Source organism: Asterias rubens, chromosome 22 (assembly GCF_902459465.1).
Source record: "Asterias rubens chromosome 22, eAstRub1.3, whole genome shotgun sequence".
Classification (NCBI taxonomy): Eukaryota; Metazoa; Echinodermata; class Asteroidea; order Forcipulatida; family Asteriidae; genus Asterias; species Asterias rubens.
In genome coordinates, this window is record NC_047083.1 from 4,406,363 (window position 1) to 4,428,017 (window position 21,655).

General features: G+C 40.0%; 1 protein-coding gene across 2 annotated transcripts in view; it reads right to left on the minus strand.

Moving 5' to 3' along the window:
- Nucleotides 1-21,655, minus strand: part of LOC117305267 (cubilin-like) — a 41,370-nt gene that overhangs the window by 8,916 nt on the left and 10,799 nt on the right. The window contains exons 8-24 of one of the 2 annotated variants that reach the window (XM_033790102.1): nt 20,987-21,246; nt 20,305-20,473; nt 18,513-18,694; nt 16,182-16,369; nt 15,502-15,567; nt 15,386-15,420; nt 14,679-14,726; nt 13,446-13,814; nt 11,944-12,122; nt 9,811-9,985; nt 8,605-8,786; nt 7,293-7,376; nt 6,255-6,342; nt 5,090-5,358; nt 3,211-3,382; nt 2,038-2,219; nt 838-1,009 (exon numbers count right to left, since the gene is read on the minus strand). In XM_033790102.1, the coding sequence (XP_033645993.1) occupies nt 838-1,009; nt 2,038-2,219; nt 3,211-3,382; nt 5,090-5,358; nt 6,255-6,342; nt 7,293-7,376; nt 8,605-8,786; nt 9,811-9,985; nt 11,944-12,122; nt 13,446-13,814; nt 14,679-14,726; nt 15,386-15,420; nt 15,502-15,567; nt 16,182-16,369; nt 18,513-18,694; nt 20,305-20,473; nt 20,987-21,246 (2,820 nt within the window). Of the gene's footprint in view, nt 1-837; nt 1,010-2,037; nt 2,220-3,210; nt 3,383-5,089; nt 5,359-6,254; nt 6,343-7,292; nt 7,377-8,604; nt 8,787-9,810; nt 9,986-11,943; nt 12,123-13,445; nt 13,815-14,678; nt 14,727-15,385; nt 15,568-16,181; nt 16,370-18,512; nt 18,695-20,304; nt 20,474-20,986; nt 21,247-21,655 lie in introns of both variants that reach the window. The other variant, XM_033790101.1, reaches the window with a different exon arrangement.

A 21,655-nucleotide genomic window follows, 5' to 3' on the forward strand; every position in this document is an offset into this window, starting at 1 on the left:
CGATTCAAAGTGCACTGGGTTCTTTTATGTGCTTTACACAACACACAGGACCAACGGCTTTACGTCCAATCTGAAGGACAAGCAATTGTTAAGTGTCTTGCTTAAGGACACAAGTCGTGACATTCACATTTTTAAGAAAGACACCTAACCATGGGATGGATGGGACGTAAAAGACACTTAACCATGATGGGACGTGAAAGACACTTAACCATGGGATGGATTGGACGTAAAGCCGTCGGTCCAGTGTGTTGTTATAAAAACTATCAATGCACGTTAAAGAACCCAGTACACACTTATCGCAAAGAGAAGGGGTTCGCCCCGGTGTGTCTGGCAGTGGGACTATCTTTAATCAATAGGGCTGCACTAGACAGGAAGAAGAAGAAAAACAAGTTGGCTCTTTAAAGGGAAGGTACACGTTTGGTAATTACTCAAAACAAATACTAACTTAAAAACTGACTTGGTAACGAGCATTGGAGAGCTGTTGATAGTATTAAACATAGTAGGAAACGACTCCCTCTGAAATAACGTAGTTTTTGAGAAAGAGGTAATATCTCACTAAAATAATTAAAGACTTCTAGCTAGAAGTCTATTATTTATATCTGAAAGCACACAAATTCGTCCAACAAGGGTGTTTTTTTTTTCATCATTTTCTCGCAACTTCGATGACTGATCGAGCCAAAATTTTCACAGGCTTGTTATTTTTATGCTTATGATGGGATAAACCAAGTGAGAACACTGGTCTTTGATGATTACCAAACGTATACATAATAATAACAATAATGAAACAGCATTTGTAAGGCGCACTTTGAAAAATTTCAAGTGAATAAGAAGACATACTTGTTTTGTCGGTTCGGTCTTCAAACTCATAAGTTGCCGTGAAGCCTCCAAATTCAATCTGTGCGTCGCTGTGGAAGGTCACAAAGACCAGGTTGGATTTTGACGTCCACGAAAACGGCGTAGACAAATCTCCACAGTAGAGATCGGTCTTTTTGCCGAGTTGGTCATCAATCTAGTCATAAATCAAGAATAAAAACAACTTGACTGGCTCCCCTATCTCTCAACGAATCATCTTCAAGCTGATGCTCATTGTCCACAAAGAACTTAATGTATGGCAAGACTCCCCACTGTATCTCAGAACTGCTTCAAGTTTACACTCCGTCAAGGAATCTTTGATCAAGTTCCATGCTTCTCCTCATTGAACCCAAGTCTCGACACTCCTGGGGTGACCAGTCTTTTTCTTCAGCTGTCCATCGGAATATTATGAATGTCTTTTATACACCCTTTGCTACTTTCTCAAATGATTAGATTCAGTTAAGCATTAACGTTCCATGGACAGCTACAAACATTGGTGCTTTCAGTAAAACAGGAAAAACTTCTCGTAGAAACTATCAATTTGTTTTGTTCTTTTTTAACTTCAGATGATTAAGCATGCGAGAATGCTTGTTTAATACATGCATCACTGGGGTTTTGAGTGTCAGTTGTTATTTTTTTTTTAAATCATGAATCTCGGTCAACTTCTTCTTGACTCACTGCTCACTCCCTCGCTCGAACTTACTCCTAGTGTCCAAGGCCAGAAGATAGGATCACACATGCCCTGTGCAAGTGTCCAGGGGTGGATTTCACAAAGAGTTAAGACTAGTCTTATCACGAGTTAACTTAGGACTAGCCATCACTTTTAGTATCTCCTAGGACTATTCCTAAGTTAGGACTAGTCCTTACTCTTTGTGAAATCGACCCATGGTCCCTAATTCACAAAGGGGTAAGCCTTGCATTTTGGTTGAAAATGAGTAAAATTTGTAAGAAATCTGGGGTGGATTTCACAAAGGTAGTCCTAATTTAGGACTAGTCCTAGGCAATGATAAGAGATAGGACCAGTCCTAAGTTAGGATGAGTTACTGGTCCTAACTTAGGACCAGTCCTATCTCTTAGCATTGCCTAGGACTAGTCCTAAGTTAGGACTACCTTTGTGAAATCCACCCCTGATTGTGTAAAAAAGGCAAACATTTTATTAAATCACCCCCCCCCCCCCAAACTCACCATCACCCTATCATTCTGGCAATCGGCATCCAGCTCCGTATTAAAGCTTGTGAAGGTAATTTTGATTCTTTGGTTGGCTAGAGCCAACAGGACATAGGTGCAGTCTGCGTTTCTCGGATAGTTCCGCGGGTAGGATGGCGATTCAAAACGACCATTAGATGCTTCAAAGATACCTCCACAACCTAAACAAAAATATGAACAAAAATGGAAAATTGCATCAGGATTAAAGAATATTAATAAATACCCCAGACAGTTTTTCTACTCCTATTGGTGGAGAGCGCGTCACGTGGGGGTGTTTAAACGGTTGATAATGACCAGTGTTTATAACCCGCTGGCTTCAGCATGTCAGGCGCGCAAGATTTTCAAGCGGAACACAATTCATAGCTATAAGTAACCGCGCGTAATCTACTTCTAAGCGCGCGCGGGTAATCTATATCTAAACGCGCGCGGGTACACACAACCCACGCGCAACAGACTCTTCACAAAGTTTTTGTATTTCAAACCTCACATTTTCAACAGTCAAAGTGTCTGTAATTGTATTTTTTTAATGTTTTTTAACAAAAGGGCATTCATGAATGGGAATAAAAGAGTAGTGACTCGTTCTTAAACGTCCGTTTAAAACCTTGCTCGAGCCTTTTCCACACGGGAATTCGACCCTGCCGACTTTAAACGGCCGTGTAAGAACTCGTCGCTACCCTTTGATTCCCTTATTAAAGGAACATTACAGAGTTTGTTTTTGATATCAATATAAACCACAACGGAAACTGACTGGGTAATTTTAACAAAAATTTGAATTTTTAACAAAAAGTCGCAAAAAAAATTGAAACAAAAAGTCGTATCCCCTTAAGGTGATCCCCTGGCTGCCGCTTCCCAGGTTGTATCGTAATTTGGGTGTGATCTCTGGCTACAAGGCAGTTAACGGTTGTATGGCTTTTGACTGGCACCCCCGACCAAAGATATTAACAATAGGGACCGCCAAAATAGGGCTATAGATAGCTCAGTTGGTAGTTCTGTAATGCTCCTTTAACTTTAAAGAAACCCTCAAGTTTTTCTTACTATAAAACAATAAAACAACCCTATGATCCCCTTTCTTTAAATTCTTTTGTATTTCTATAAATTTTCCTTGTACAGCGTCATGAGTGCCATGCCTGACGGACCTGAGCGCTATATTACCTGTTGGATCGGGCCGTTCCATAAAGAGGTATTCCGCCTTAAATCCTTTCTTGACGACACTGCTATCGGTATCCATGGTAACGATGACCTCGTTGCTTGACGACAGCCAACCGAAGGGCAGCTGACTCCCGCAGTATCTAACGGTCCTCGAGGTGTCCAGCTTATCTTTAATCTACATGTAACGGAACGTAAATTTCATATTATTGTACAAATTGTCTGACCTTTCAATCATCCACTGTGGCTTTTAATAAGGGAATCAATGTGTGGTGAAGAGGTTTTCAACTCGTGGTTTAATCCCAACGAGGCCTGGTTCTTGATAATTTTACCGAGACGAAGTCGAGGTAAATTATCAAGAACCATGCCTCGGCGGGTTTAAACCACTAGTTGAAAACCGATTCAACACTTTGATTCCCATTCATAAATACCTTTTTGGTCAAAAACATCATCACTTTTTGGTCAAAAGGTAAAAAAAATGCAAAAATTATAATTGTTAAACGATTTCTTTCAACACAACACCCCTCCAGCTATGAAATGGTAAAGCCCTCCGCCGCCCTCGGGTAAACAACTCCTTATAAGGGAATGCTGTGCGCGTCGCCCATATCGCGTGATGTGGCACAACTGTTTCAGCCGTTGCTCTCGACCAATAGGAATGAAGAAATGTCTTATAAGAACAGGTGCAAGGTCGCGTGTCACGCCCATGAATTAACACTTTTTACCAGTCATAAACAAACGTTTATACACACCCACGTGACGCGCTCTCCACCAATAGGAATAGCGAAACTGTCCGAGGTATTTATGAATTAAGTCACATGGCAGCCTGCAATACACTAACATGTGGTCAATGCATCTATATAGAATGTATGTCTCCTTTGTGTCAACCATTCATGGTTCTGAAGCTTGACCGGTTTGATTATTGATCATTACCTTTTGACTGTTTAGCACAGATAACGGTCATTTTGGCACATTTGATTTGTGACTTTGCCTCACTGTCATTCATCAAGCCAAACTTTGCAACATGTAATCTTTGCAAATGTGGTATCACTTTAGAGAGGAACATTCAGTTTTGCATTGATATACATGTATTACATATATATGTACGTAGCAGGAGTTGGTCTCATAATTCAAACGAGTGATATGGCCAATATTCTAAAAAGTCGCTATTATTAATATTTTTTCTACTTCAGACAGTAGGAAGGTTGACTGTGTGGAAGTGTCGTGGCCGAGCCATTAAGAGCACCTAATTCAAACGCTGGTGTTTCTGATCAGCAGAGGATGGGTTTGAATCGCCAGCCGTGACACTTGTGTCCTTAAGCAAGACACTTAACAATTGCTTCGTCCTTCGGATGGGACGTAAAGCCGTTGGTCCCATGTGTTGTGTAACGCGTGTAAAAGAACCTACTGCACTTAGCGAAAAGAGAAATGGTTCGCCCCTGTGTTCCTGGCTGTGGCTGCTGTATGCGCCGTAGCACCTTGTAAACCCTTATAAGGGGCTAAATATTTGGGTCTCAGAATTCATCACTGAAATAACTGAAAGTTTGTATATACTCGGCGCCTTGAGTACCTTGTTTGGTAGATACGTGCGTTATATAAGACTTTGATATTATTATATTTTTATATAATAATGGTAATAATCGAGACTTATAAAGCGCATTTTACAAAATTCAATGTGCTGGTAAGAGAGCTACGGAAAAGACGTTTATGAGCGAAAAGAGAGTAGATGTGTTTTTAATTTACTCTTGAATGTCTGGAGTGTTTTGGTGTTTCGAATATGACTTGGTAGGGCGTTCCAGCACTATGCCAGCCTACAATAGATATCATCTGCACAGTCCACAGTCTACCCTCTCACTCTTACTCTTACTCTTTAGTGTTTGTACCATACCTCTATATAATCGTATTCACACTTGGTGTCCGTCTTAGGAATCGCCTGCCGTTTATAGAGAGTATGCTCGGACGGTTCCTCTCTCTTCTTGCGCCGTTTCTTGAGCGGCGTCGTACTCGGGCTCTCCAGCGTCAACTCGAGAAAACTCACAAACACAACCTCGTGAGCGTTGCCTTGAAGGAGGTAGTCGCTGTGGACGCCCGACGGGTAATCCTCCGGGAAGTTTTGACTCGTGAACTCTCCCTTTGTGCCGGTAAGAGTCACACTTTCTGTTGATTGACAAAATAATAACAATAAATAATAATAATAAAATAATATTAATAACAATATTGAAGTGTTAGCGAATGTATTTACCAAACAAGGTACTCAAGGCGCTGAGTATATACAAACTTTCAGAAATATAGGTTATTGCAGTGATGCAGACCCAAGTATTTAGCACCTTATAAGAGTTTACAAGTTGCTACAGCGCATACAGCAGCCACAGCCAGGAACACCGGGGGGAACCCTTTCTCTTTTCGATAAGTGCACTGGGTTCTTTTACATGCGTTACACAACACATGGGACCAAACATCTTTACGTTCCATCAAAGGACAAAGCAATGGTTAAGTGTCTTGCTTAACCCTTTAGCACGTACACAACTTTATACATAATGTCGCACGCTCCTCATTGCGCAATGAAAATTCAATAGATTTCCGGCCGTATCCAGAAATCGTCGGATAACTGTAGGTGTGATTATTTTCTTGTGTTACAAGTTGAGTTTATTTTGTAGAGACTGAAATCATCTTTTGAATGATTTTCACAGTTGCTTTGTTTGACTCACTAAATTCAAGCATTCAGGTTGGAAACATAAGAGAGATAAAAGGCCCTTGCCTTCGGCTCGGGTCTTTATCGCACGGCCACGACCCTGCTGGTTTTAAACGCAGTATAAGAACTCGCCGCTACCCTTTTATTCCCTTATTAAACTTTTCATGTTAACATTCTGTATTTATTTTCCTTATTTCTTGCTTTTTCATAATTGTTTTTTTTCCGTTAATGTTCTGTCTTGTGCCATTGTAACTTGTTTGTTGTACCTTGTATTGGTCGAATAAATAATAATAATAATAATAATAATAATAATAATAATGACTAACTAAATTTGATTTAAAACTAATCTAATGCAACTAACCTGTAGACGGTCGACGAGGCTCACTCGAGTAGAACCCATTGACAGCGTGGCTTGAGAAACTAGGACCAGAGAAGAATTGCACAATAACCTGCGTTCAGAGAAAAGAAAATGTGACGAGGTTATCCGACCGAGTAAACCGTATTCCTACTGAGCAATACTGAGCAGGATGTTGGTTGCAGATGGTGCATGACATGACAAGAAATTTGGGCAGATGACTTCATTTTTTTATGCAAGTCGCCAGACACACAAGGCCTAAAGGCCACTTCAAGGTGTGGCCTACAACTATTTTTTTTTTCCGGGGGGCGTTGCCACCTACTTCTAGGGCTGAAACAGGGTTACCCCCTACACAGTCCATACAGATGTATACGTCTGGGTATCATCCATCAGAAGCCTGGCTGGTAGAGCAGAAAGCACTACCTTCCCAACTTTATGTAGCACGTGTCACGACCGGGACTCGAGCCCACACTCTGCTGATCAGAAACACCAGAGCTTCAATCAAGTGCTCTAAACAGCTAGGCCATGACACGCCACAAATTTCTGGTATCTAGTAAGCTTAGGTTTGTTGTGCTTAGCTAATTTTTGTGCTTAAAGCAGCTCAATGAAGGCGAGTCCAGGGCCAAATTTTATAAACCTGGTAAGCAGGCAATTCTACTTAGCAAATTTCTTTGTTAAGCAAGAAATAAGTAAGGTTCCAGCCGTCGATTTCACCAAACTTAGGATTAATCTTAGGACTTAGGACGGGTTCAGTTCTGTATCCAAGTACGTACATGTGTAGGACGCATTGAACCCATCCTAAGTTAGGACGGGTTACTCGTCCTAACTCGAGTTAGGATTAATCCTAGCGTTTCGTTAAATCGGCTGCAGGCGCACCAGCTGCATGTATCCACGCTGGGACCATATCACTCCTAAGCAAGTACTTTTTCTGTGCTAAGCAAACTTTTGTGCTTACAGGCTTTATGAAATTGGGCCAAGTTGACTCAAAATGGGCTCAATGTTGCTAGAGTTTTTTTTAGTCTGGTGCTCGACTTCCAACTTTACCTCGTTCGCATCTGATGTCCATGTGAAAGGCCGCTGAGCAGTCAGACACGTTGTCTGGCTGCGCTTTGTTGTAGTGTCCATCACCTGTGTACAAAAGACGAAGGATAACATTACAGTACAATATTTCCATACATACATACATTTTGTACATATACATGAGAACAATATTTTTATAGCGCCCCACAAAGATCGGAGCGATTTACAAAAGCTAGCCAACAAACTTACGATACAAATAAACAATGCAATGATACAGACACAAAAAACAAATTACAAGCAATCAATACACCACCGGGTGAGGAAGTTTTCACTGGAAGATAAAGCATATACAGCACTAAGTCGATTAAACTCATGGTTCAACCCAATCGACTTCAACTCTGTGTGTCTGAACGGTTCTAAAGTTAGACCAAAATTGGGTTTTTTATAACCTTTAAAAGTTAGACCATCGAGCTGGAAACCATTGCGAGATTGATCAGTTACATGGTAGAACATATAATTAATAGACTCAAATCAAAGAAGTGCTCAAAATTAATGACTTTGGTTTATACCATTTTTTTACTGGTAAATACCAAATGTTACTTTTTTTTGTTACATTTGAAAGAAAATTGCAAGTGTAATTCAAAAATGTGGAAAAATGTGTGGTGGTCCGAAACGGAAGAATTTCTTCAAATGGTGGTGGTTGGGGAATCCTGAGTGCTGGGCGAGTTTTCCTGCACCGACCACTGTGGGCTAAACCCCTAGGAGAAGTGACATGTAGGATCATTAAAGGAACATGTTGCCTTGGATATGTCGAGTTGGTCTTTGAAAAGCGTATGTAACAGTTTGTTATAAAATGCATATGATTAGAAAGATATTTTTAAAGTAGAATATAATATCCACACAAATTTGCCTCGAAATTGCGTGGTTTTCCTTTTACCTCGTCGACAAACACGGTCGGCCATTTATGGGAGTCAAATTGTTGACTTCCATAAATGGCCGACCGTGTTAGTTTGCAAAGGAAAAGGAAAACCATGCAATTTCGAGGCAAATTTGTGTGGATCATTGTATTCTACTTTTAAATCATCTTTCTAACCATATGCATTTTATAACAAACGCTTTTCATAGACGAACAACTTCGAGTGACCATGGTGCGACAAGGGTGTTTTTTCTTTCATTAATATCTTGCAACTTCGACGACCCATTGAGCTCAAATATTCACAGGTTTGTTATTTTATGCATATATTGAGATACACTAAGTGAGAATTAGACTGGTCTTTGACAATTACCAATAGTGTCCACTGTCTTTAAATGTCTAGTCCGTAAAGGCTCAAATTACCTTGATGAAGCTACTGCAGTCTTTATTTTTCAAAACCAAGTTTTCAAACCGTAGCAGGATGCGATGATTTAGGGCGGGGTGCGTGCGTATGACCCTGTAGCAATTCTGGGAGCCTGTTGCTAGTTGTGTGGTGGGCCAGGAAAACGTTCCAGCGAATTCCGCATCAAAGTATTCAATACATGCTGCCACGGAAACAAAACAAAAAAAGTTAGTTTTAAGATTAAAAAAAAAAATTATTCAACAAAAATATTTTTAGCACTTTTGATTACATTTTTTTTTACAAAAATTCATCTAAGGTTGAATTTAAAAGTTTAACACTTCAAAAGTAAGGACTTTTCAAGCCTCAGCCTCAAGGGTTGAGTGCTCTAACTTTCAGAGAGAAAAATCTTGAAATATTCCGTTTGTGCTGATGTGTAATAATAATAATACTACTACTAGGTTCTTATAGACGATGTGACCTCTGACGTCACTCGAAAACCATAACATGATTCGCGCACATATCTCCAGGCAAAACCTTTGTGTTTTGGCAGCCAGCTAGAAATAACACGCAATCTTACCATGACTACGCGTCTTTTTGCCCTGCGAAACATGAAGTGTACAGTGTCTTGTCAACAGAGGGCGGTTTGTTTGAATGTAAACATAGGTCACATCGTCTATAAAGCGTCTTATTACATCCCTAGAGGTTGATCAAAGCACTCAGTATTTTTTTCTGCAAGGTTAGGTATAGCTACATTTTGAAGTATGAGACCTATTCCTTTAAAGCACCATGTAATTTTTTACAAGGTGCTTTGCCGCAATATACTGCCATTCAAACCAGGAACCCCGGGGCAAACCCCTTCTCTTTTTGATTAAGCGCACTGGGTTATTTTATGTGCGTTGCACAACACATGGGATCAACGGCTTTACATCCAATCTAAAGAACGAAGCAATGGTTAAGTGTCGAAATTGCGTGGTTTTCCTTTTACCTCGTCGACTAACACGGTCGGCCATTTATGGGAGTCAAATTTTTGACTCCCATAAATGGCCAACCGTGTTAGTTCGCAAAGTAAAAAGAAAACCAAGCAATTTCGAGGCAAATGTGTGTGGATCATTGTTTTGGTACTTTAAAAATATCTTTCTAACCATATGCATTTTATAACAAACGGTTACAAACGCTTTTTAAAGACCAACTCGACCCATCCAAGGCAACGTGTTCCTTTAACATACTTGCTGGTTTGGGGCTGATTGAAGTTTGAAAGTTTCCCTCATAGAATAAGTATGATCGATACGGAAGGCCGGTACAGTACCACAAGCTCATCTCATTAGAAGTCGACGTCCAAGAAAAAGGGTAGATTTTACCAGAAACCTCAATAATCGGAGTAGATGAGGCGGCGTCAAAAATCTGCAATTAAACACATTCAAAATAGAAATGGGGCCCAATTTCATAAAACAAAACATAACAGAAAATAGTTTATATATACATGGGAAATATTATCATCCATTAAATCTAGTAGATCTAGGAAATTTGCACCGGGGATAACGATATTAATTGAGCAGGATCAAGCGTGGAATTTCATATTTGAAAGGGAACAGGCCGTTTTCATTTTTTGCAAAGGGCACTTGCATTGGAAAATCTTAAAGTTAATAAGAAACTTTTGAAGGGGCACCAAGGCCAAACCAGGGATGCAATGGATGCGTGTTGGATTTAAATATGTTGGATTTAAATATTGTTTGGCATGTCTGGTGGAACAATGACATCCAGAGAGTTGCTACGTTATGTCACATGTTTAGGGGCAAGCTTTTGCTTAGTAATGTACAAGAGATGTTGAAAACCCATACACAATTCTGAATATGCAATATATTGTTGCTGTTTAAATTTTTACGGTTCATGTATATTTTTCTGCCATTTTTAAAAACTGTATTTTAATGTGCAAAACAAGAAAGTGATTTTCATGCTAGGCATGATGAATAAAGAATTGAATTGAATTGATGTATGGCACAGTGGGTGCTTTCGTTTAGCTTCCCTGGGTCGACCCCGGTGTGTGGCGTTTTTTTTTTTCCAGGATGAACGTGTGCAGATAATTACCCACAGACGTCCTGGGAAAAAAACCACCACACACCGGGGTTGACCTAGGGAAGCTAAACGAACGCAACCAATAGTACCAGGGTCTGCTCAGCTCATCTTATCTGGAGGTTGCTATACAAAAGCTTGACCTGAGATTTGACACAGCAACTGTCTCTATAGTCTGAGGAATTTAAGTGTAAGCAGTACATTGTGACTAAGGAAGTCATTGTACCAGACATTATTCAAATCTAACTCGCAAATGGCTTAATCCAGGCATGCTGTCGAATAAGGGAATCAATGTGTGGTGAACAGGTTTTCAACTAGTGGTTTAATCCCAACGAGGCCTGGTTCTTGATAATTTTACCGAGACGAAGTCGAGGTAAATTATAAAGAACCAGGCCTCGGCGGGTTTAAACCACTGGTTGAAAACCGATTCAACACTTTGATTCCCATTCATAAATACCTTTTTGGTCAAAAACATCATCACTTTTTGGTCAAAAAGTAAAATAAATGCAAAAATTATAATTGTTAAATGATTTCTTTAAACACAACACCCCCTGCAGCTATGAAATGGTAGAGCCCTCCGCTGCCCTCGCGTAAACAACTCCTTAAAAGGTAATGCTGTGGGCATCGTGCGTATCGCGTGAAGTGGCACAACTGTTTCAGCCGTTGCTCTCGACCAATAGGTATAAAGAAATGTCTTATAAGAACAGGTGCAAGGTCGCGTGTCATGCCCATGAATTAACACTTTTTACCGGTCATAAACAAAGGTTTATACACACCCACGTGACGCGCTCTCCACCAATAGGAATAGCGAAACTGTCAGAGGTGTTTATGAATTCTTGGTTAAAGTGAACAGGTGAAGGTACACGTTTGGTATTTACTCAAAACAAATAATAACTTAAAAACTGAATTGGTAACAAGCATTGGAGAGCTGTTGATAGTTTAAAACATTGTGAGAAACGGCTCCCTCTGAAGTAGCATAGATTTTGAGAAAGATATAATTTCTCACAAAAATAATCAAAGACTTCCAGCCAGAAGTCCGTTATTCCTATCTGAAAGCACACAAATTCGTCAAACAAGGGTGTTTTTTTCTCTCATCCTTTTCTTGCAACTTCAATGACCAATTTAGCTCAAATTTTCTCAGGCGTGTTGTTTTATGCTTATGTTGGGATACACCAAGTGAGAAGACTGGTCTTTGACAATTACCATTAGTGTACCTTCCCTTTAAAACAAAAACAATAATTCAACAGGATTGGAACCTGCAACGTCCAAAAAAGTATATTAATACGTACGGTTAGCTCTGGGCAATCGGCAAGATCTACGTGAACTTTGGTGAGCGAGAGCGTGACACGGTGAGGAATGCTTGCATGAAGGATCGTCTCACATCCCTGAAGTCGGAAGTTCGTTAACGGCGAAGGGTAGTCTGCATTCCTCACATCGCCCGAATCGGTCGTCAGGACAGATGAGCAGTCTGATTAGAGAACATCAATAAGATTTGCTTTCAATTCAATGCCCATTTATTTTTCATGTTGACAATGACAATAGATGGATTGCAATGCGCCCCCATCGACGGCCATCTTTGATGTATTGACAAGGAAAAAGTGCATGCGCAGCGCATGCACTTTTCCCTAATTAACACATCAAAGGTGGCGGTCGATGTTGCGAACTGCAATTCATCTAATAAACATGGGTTCCAATCCCACCCGAGTAATATGCCTGTGATTTTTATTCACAGAACTCGGGTTACATGTACATGTAGCAACGAGTACATGTATACAGTGCTACCAGACATCGGTGTATACGGGTAAAACCAAAATGAATATTCTTTATCCCCGATGCAAATTTAACATCTATTAAATCGTTTGCAGTACCCGCTGCTAAAACATAGGATTCAAACTGCCTCTAGCTACCGGGCAATCTAGGTGGTCTAGCTGGTACGACACTGCTCTAGAATTGCAATGGTTGTGCATTCGAATCCCACCTGAGGAAAGAACTGAGTATACATGCACAGTGCAATACACATCGGTGTATATAAGTAAAACCAAAATGAATATTCTTTATCCCCGATGCAAATTAAACATCTATTAAATCGTTTGCAGTACCCGCTGCTAAAACATAGGATTCAAACTGCCTCTAGCTACCGGGCAATCTAGGTGGTCTAGCTGGTACGACACTGCTCTAGAATTGCAATGGTTGTGCATTCGAATCCCACCTGAGGAAAGAACTGAGTATACATGCACAGTGCAATACACATCGGTGTATATAAGTAAAACCAAAATGAATATTCTTTATCCCCGATGCAAATTAAACATCTATTAAATCGTTTGCAGTACCCGCTGCTAAAACATAGGATTCAAACTGCCTCTAGCTACCGGGCAATCTAGGTGGTCTAGCTGGTACGACACTGCTCTAGAATTGCAATGGTTGTGCATTCGAATCCCACCTGAGGAAAGAACTGAGTATACATGCACAGTGCAATACACATCGGTGTATATAAGTAAAACCAAAATGAATATTCTTTATCCCCGATGCAAATTTAACATCTATTAAATCGTTTGCAGTACCCGCTGCTAAAACATAGGATTCAAACTGCCTCTAGCTACCGGGCAATCTAGGTGGTCTAGCTGGTACGACACTGCTCTAGAATTGCAATGGTTGTGCATTCGAATCCCACCAGAGGAAAGTACTGAGTATACGTGCACAGTGCAATACACATCGGTGTATATAGGTAAAACCAAAATGAATATTCTTTATCCCCGATGAGGGCCAAAGAGGGCCAAAGCAGATATCGCACCTTCAATATTACGACTTTGCACACTGGCTTGAAGGCGCCATCCGGGGAAGTTACTGAAACTATCGCTACGAAAGCGTACGACAGCGGCGTTTCCGTCGGTTGTGAACAGAGGTTTGTTTTGGTTGCCACAAAACCTGTCGATGCGCTTGGTTGTCAGGTCCTCAATCTCGACGTAATCCTTCGTACAAACGCCGTCCTCGTGCTCCAGGAAGAAATAGTCGAAATACAGCAGCAGCCGATCAAAAGGGGTGTTCAAGAAGTAATAATCGCAGTGTTCGTTGTTCGGGTAGTTCCTACCCAGGGCAAAACCATCAGATGAAAACTCCGCATTTTGTAATGTAGGATTCAAAACAACACTCTGATCGCAATCTGTCAAGAAAATTAAAAGAAATTAAATAAATACTAAAGAAAAATAACAGAGTTGGTTAAAAAACAAAATCGTCTAAGATCACAGATTTAGGGTAAAACTTACACGGTCTAATGATGATTATAGTAGAAAACATCCCTTTAACAATTTCTGTCTGAAATGTCATAAATTTTTACTATTGCGTCTGTGGCAAATATAAGTATCTTGGGAATTTAAAATGAGTCGCAACTAGGGCAGAAATTGCGACTATTTCAGGTGCGACTAGTCAAGTAGTCAGTTACACTAGTCGCCTTCATTAGGCCTACTGTTTATAACAACAATAATAATAATGGAAACTTTTATAGCGCCGGTATCCGTCGCAAACGCCACTCACGGCGCTGCTCTACAAAAAAACGACCAATGAAAGTATATTTTCAATGGAAGTGTCGTGGCTGAGCGGTTAACTGCACCGAATTCAAACTCTGGTGTTTCTGATCAGCAGAGTGTGAGTTCCAATCCCCAGCCGTGACACTTGTGTCCTTAAGCAAGACACTTAGCCATTGCTACATATGTCCTTCCGATGGGACGTAAAGACATTGGTGACATGTGTTGTAAAACGTTTGTAAAATGACCCAGTGCACTTATCGAAAAGAGAAGGCGTTCGCCCTGGGGTTCCTGGCTGTGGCTGCTTAATGCGCCGCAGCACCTTGTAAGGTGCTAAATAATTGGGTCTCAGAATCCATCACTGCAGTAAGCTGACTTTCTGAAAGTTTGTGTATACTCAGCGCCTCATGTACCTTGTTTGGTAGATATGTGCGTGCGCTATATAAGGCTTTGATGTTATTATTATTATTATTATTATTTGCAATTACTTTCAGCAAACTTACCCCTCTGAATCCAAATTGTGAAAACGTCAGCCGTGTCAATGTTTGTGCCTAGAGGAATAAAGTATTCAAGAGTCAGTATTCTTCATCATACATGTAGAAAAGATAAATCGGATATTCATTTCAAATGCACTTTAGAATGTGCTCTTAACAAATCCATACATATTTATTTTGGTTTTTTACCCGTACACCTATGTGTGTATACTCACAGCCGCATAACGCAGACGTGATTGTGCGTTTGCTAAAGTGCCAACCAATGGGGTCTGTACGCATGCCTGAATTTAATTAGCATATTTCATGAAAAGGGTTTATTACCAAAGGTGTCCAGTGCCTTTAAAGGCAGTGGACACTATTGGTAATTACTCAAAATAATTATTGGCATAAAACTTTACTTGGTAACGAGTAATGGGGAGAGGTTGTTAGTATAAAACATTGTGAGAAACGGCTCCCTCTGAAGTCGAGTAGTTTTCGAGAAAGAAGTAATTTTCCATGAATTTGATTTCGAGACCTCAGACTTTGTGTGACAAGGGTGTTGTTTTCTTTCATTATTATCTTGAACTTCCATGACCGATTGAGCTCAAATTTTCACAGGTTTGTTATTTCATGCACATGTTGAGATACACCAAGTGAGAAGACCAGTCTTTGACAATTACCAATAGTGTCCAGTGTCTTTAAACAATAATTGAGGGGGGGGGGGTAGAGGCCCTTACCTGTACTAGTAACACCAGCTTTATCAGATGCCGTGCTGTAAAAGAACTTAGTAACTCGGTCGGCATCTCTTTCATAAGGGCAGGACCCGGGGAGGTCTATAGCCGGAATCCTGTCTTGTATATCCAGCCACAGCTTCCCCTCCGCAGTGGCACAGTCCCCCATGGCGGCTCCCTTTTGGTTACTGGGAATAAAAGTGTGAGACTTTAAAGGCAGTGGACACTGTTGGTAATTACTCAAAATAATTATTAGCATAAAACCTCACTTGGTAACGAGTAATGGAGAGAGGTTGATAGTATAAAACATTGTGAGAAACGGCTCCCTCTGAAGTGACGTAGTTTCCGAGAAAGAAGTAATTTTCCACGAATTTGATTTCGAGACCTCAGATTTGTCTCGAAATCAAGTATCTGAAAGCACACAACTTTGTGTGACAAGGGTGTTCTGTTTTTCATTATTATCTCGCAACTTCGATGACCAATTGAGCTTAAATGTTCACAGGTTTGTTATTTTACACATATGTCGATATACACCAAGTGAGAAGATTGGTCTTTGACAATTACCGATAGTGTCCAGTGTCTTTAACCCAATAAGCCATTATGAAGTATTATAATAAATAATAAAATAATATTCATTTTTTTATATAGCGCTTTATACACCATGTCTCAAAGCACTTTCAACATTATTAGCCTGCATGAACACTGGACCATTCATTCCTTAAACTATCTCAGCTTAAGCAGCTCTATGAATCTAGGCACAGAATTCAAATTGTGACATTATCAAGCAGGAAAAGAGTCTTACGTGATTTCAAAGATGCCTCTGTTGTCATAGACTAAGTCAGCGCAGTCATCCTGAAGTAGATCGCTATGCGTTGAATACAGCCGGTTGGCGCAGTGGAACCAGTTCTGGATGGTACCTCGCACCCCGGGGTTGTTCTTGAAGTGAAAAGCAGCCACCACCGACCCCTGCTTGTACAGCTCAATCTTGACCTGAAGTTTTCAAAAGATTTAAACCTATTTAAAGAGACTGGACACTATTGGTAATTGCCGTAAGCACAGAATTGGCGCTTATGGAAGCAGGGAATTCTGTGCTTATGATAAGCATATTTCACAGGTTAGCGGCAAATTTGGGCTTTTGCTCCTGCTTGTGCGTACTCTGCGTTGCTAGGGATTCTACGCTTACAAGGCTAGCGCAGAAATTCTACGCTTACGATCACGATTCCCCGCTTACTTTGGTCTGAGTTTTTAAAGAGATTAAAGGGACACAGTTCCTTGGGCCGGTCGAGTTGGTCTTTGAAAAGCATTTGTAATCGTTTGTTATAAAAATTGCTTGGTTTTCCTTGCTTTGCGAACTAACACGGTCGGCCATTTATGGTAGTCAATAATTTGACCCCCCATAAATGGCCCGACTTCATTAGTCGACAAGGTAAGAGGAAAACCACACAATTTCGAGGCAAGTTTGTGTTGATCATTGTTTTCTACTTTTAAAACATCTTGCCAACCATATGCATTTTAAAGCAAACCGTTACTATAATTCTCAAAGACCAACTCGATCGATCTAAGGCAACCAGCTCGACCGATCGAAGGCAACCTGTTCCTTTAAGGAACAGTACAGTCTCCTGAAGATAACTATAGAGCAAGCTAGTTGAAACGTTGAGACCTACAATGGATTAAGAACTCACTATGTGTTGTTGTAGTTAAAGGCACTGGACACTATTGGTAATTACCCAAAATAATTGTTAGCATATTAACTTACCTGGCAACGTGTTTTTGACAATTACCAAAGGTGTCCAGTGTCTTTAAAAAGATCCTATAGACCAAAATAATAGTCCCGGCTGATTTTCTACCATCCGCCTAGGTAGTAGTTAAAAAAACAGGAATTTTGTTTTCTTTAGAACTGAGAAGTCCGACTCCACTCCGCGTCAGCAAGACATTTCTCTAATGTTTCCGTATTCCACTCGCGCTTGTGTCATACGGAAACATATAGGGCTTCTGCGTCCCATATCCAACAAGTAACGTGCAACGCGCAAAGTTTAAAATTTCAGAACGTTATTTTGCAACGAACAGCATGCAGGCACACAAAGTTTATAATGTAATTTTTGCAATGTCCTTTACGGAGCGTGACCAATTGACACCCACAATATGCACTGTGCAATAAAAACGGAGGAAGTAGGATATAAAACAGAGGAAGTAGGATATAAATCCCCCTAGTAGTTCGAGCATCTGATTGGTGGATTAGCCCGTACTGGAAGATAAAGAACCTGGCAAGTAGATACACACATGGTGTTAACGCGAACCAAATATTACATGTATAAAGCAAGACAGTTCTCTAAGAACAAACTCTACCTGGCAAGTAGATACACACATGGTGTTAACGCGAACCAAATATAAAGCAAGACAGTTCTCTAAGAACAAACTCTACCTGGCAAGTAGATACACACATGGTGTTACCGCAAACCAAATATAAAGCAAGACATTCCTCTAAAGAACAAACTCTACCTGGCAAGTAGATACACACATGGTGTTACCGCAAACCAAATATAAAGCAAGACAGTTCCCTAAGAACAACTCTACCTGGCAAGTAGATACACACATGGTGTTACCGCAAACCAAATATAAAGCAAGACATTCCTCTAAAGAACCAACTCTACCTGGCAAGTAGATACACACATGGTGTTACCGCAAACCAAATATAAAGCAAGACAGTTCCCTAAGAACAACTCTACCTGGCAAGTAGATACACACATGGTGTTACCGCAAACCAAATATAAAGCAAGACAGTTCTCTAAGAACAAACTCTACCTGGCAAGTAGATACACACATGGTGTTACTGGAAACCAAATATAAAGCAAGACAGTTCTCTAAAGAACCAACTCTACCTGGCAAGTAGATACACACATGGTGTTACCGCGAACCAAATATAAAGCAAGACAGTTCTCTAAGAACAACTCTACCTGGCAAGTAGATACACACATGGTGTTACCGCAAACCAAATATAAAGCAAGACATTCCTCTAAAGAACAAACTCTACCTGGCAAGTAGATACACACATGGTGTTACCACAAACTTATGTTACACAAAAATGATTTTTTGCTGACTGTATGGAAGTAAATCTACACTGAATTGAACTTACTTTTGTGATGCCGACGTTCGCCCAGTCGTTGACGAGAGAGTTTTTATACGTGTTCGGAGAGTGCTCCTTGTGGATGGATTTGGCGTTGTGATCAAACTCATTGTAGCCTCGACTGGTATCCAGCCACTTTGAAACAACATCTGTCTCTGTGACCGAAGCTGCGCGGAACACCAGCTCCCAGTCTAAAGAACACAAAATAAACAGTCATAATAATAATAATATTTATACTTAGACTTATTTGATATTATTTATTTTTGATATTAGGTAGGTGTGCCTTTGAAAAAATGTACACATGTACACATTAGACCTACATGTACATGTACATGTTATTAGATCTATTTTAATAACTCTGTAATTTGACCTTTGTGTCACAAAGTTTGTAAATTTTAATAAAATTTATTTCTTATATCCACCCTTCTGGGTGTTCAAGCCACACTTAAAGCCATTATACACTTTCGGAACAGATACAAAATTAAAGTTCACAGATTTACACATAACTTACAGGGTTTACAGAAGGTAATGGTGAAAGACTTCTCTTGAAATCTTATTCCATGAAATGCTTTACTTTTTGAGAAAACATTAAAACAATTATCAATTCTCGATATTGAGAACTACGGATTTATTTTAAACACATGTCATGACACGGCAAAACGTGCGGAAACAAGGTATGGGTTTTCACGTTATTTTCTCCCGACTCCGATGACCTATTGAGCCTAAATTTTCACAGGTTTGTTATTTGATATATGTTGTGTTACACGAAGTGTGGGCCTTGGACAATACTGTTTACCAAAAGTGTTCAATGGCTTTAACCCCAAACAAATGAAAGAAAACTGACACAACTAAATTAGTCCAAACCTATGACATAAGATAAGTTTTGAGAAGAATTTTGAATTACACATGCGGTACACAGACAAAATCTAAGATTAAAATATTTATATTAAAAATTAAAAATAAAATAAAAAAAGGAAATATATTTTCATTTTTGCTTTTTTTTCAAGGTAAGGGTTTAAAGGCACTGGACACTATTGGTAACTTCTCAAAATAACTATTTACATAAAAACTTACTTGGTAATGAGTAATGGAGACCTGTGAGAAACGGCTCCCTCTAAAGTAACTAAATTTTCAAGAGAAGTAATTTTCTACGAATTTGATATGAGATCTCAGAATTAGATTTTGAGACTTCGAAATCAAGCATCTGAAAGCACACAACTTTGTGTGACAAGGGTGTTTTTTCTGTCAATATTATCGCGAAACTTCGACGACCAATTGAGCTCAAATTTTGACAATGCATATTTTGAGATACACCAAGTGACAAGACTGGTCTTTGACAACTACCAATATTGTCCAGTGTCTTCAAAGACAGTGGACACTATTGGTAATTTCAAAGACTAGCCTTCACAGTTGGTGTATCTCAACATATGCATAAAATAACAAACCTGTGCAAATTTTAGCTCAATCGGTAATCGAACTTGCGAGATAATAATGAAAGAAAAAAACACCCTTGTCACATGGAGTTGTGTGCGCTTGCATGTAGATAGTTGATTTTGAGACCTCAACTTCTGAGGTCTCGAAATCAAATTCGTGGAAAATTACTTCTTTCTCGAAAACTATGGCACTTCAGAGGGAGCCGTTTCTCACAATGTTTTATACCATCAACCTCTCCCCAGTACTTGTCACCAAGAAAATTTTTATGCTAAATAATTATTTTGAGTAATTACCAATAGTGTCCACTGCCTTTAAATAAAAACTGATTTCCGTTTTAAAACGGAGAAGTCACATCACTAGTACATACCAGAAACAGGGCTTCTTTCAAGTGTCCTATAAGATGCACTGAATCCCTTGTAGTTCTCATCGGCATCGGTGACAAACTTCAACAAGACAGCGTTGGTTTCAGAGAACCAGGTGAAAGTGGGGAGTTTACCGCAGTAGGAAATACTGGAACCAGCTAAGATGTCCTCAACCTAAAAAATAACGCACAAGAACAGACTTAAAGGAACATCACAGAACTGTCTTTTGCTAAGAGAACAGTTACTGGCAGTGTAAGCACTATATGTAATCCATCATATTACATAAACTGACAAACCTGTAAAAGTTTGAGATCGATCGGCCATCTGGGTCACAAGAAAATAGTAGAAAACAGATTACACATGAAAACTTTTTTTTTTTTATAATCAAATATGACATTTCAGGCAGAAATATTTTAAGGGATGTTTTCTTCATTAGACAGTGTAAAATTTATTTTTGGGGTTGAACAAAGAATTGACTAGAGTGGGATTCGAACCAACGACCTCTGGATTAACGTGCCGGAGGTCGTTGGTTCGAATCCCACTCTAGTCAATTCTTTGTTCAACCCCAAAAATCATTTCAAAATTTACCCAGTCAGTTTCCCTTGTGGTTTATATTGATATAATGTAAAATTTATGTATAGCTTTGATCTGTAAAACAGAGACATCACATCCCTGGTTGATACTTGCCTTAACGTAATCCGCCTCCTCGCAACGTGCCCCTTTCTCAAACTGTATAGCGCTCAAGGTGCTCCTCCGAATGCGGGGCAGGGGCACCGGCTGCCCCTGTGAGTCGTCCCTCTCCGTTTGGAAGTCGTCAAACCTTAGGACGACTATCTGGGAGGGGTCGGCATAGATGTGGTAGAAGGCCTGGATGTTTGGTGGGTAGACGAGCGGATAACCGGGGGAGGTAATGGTCCCTTCTGGATCGGTAAACGTCCGACTTCCCGCTGAAATACAAGTACTAAAATGAGTAAATTTTGCACAAACACAGGACGATACAACCTGGGAAGGGGCAGCGATGGCAGTGTCGTGGCCGAACTGTTAAGTACAAATGGCCTATTTAATTGGCAGCCAGTGTCGAGAGTCTAAAACAGAGGAGATGTGGAATGACGACGTGGAACCTGGAATACAATGTGGCACTACAGATGAGCCACATCTGTGTTTGCATCCCGAAAGGGTGTATTATAATATTTATAATAATAACAATAATAATAATGGCTTGTTATATCGCGCTCAGGTCCTTCAGGCAGTGACGCTCCAACACTATTACCCTTAGTCACTGGGTCTTAAATCATTCCTTAAACCATCTCAGCTCCCTGGGAAGTATTATGCCTTGTGCAACAAATGCGCTACTCC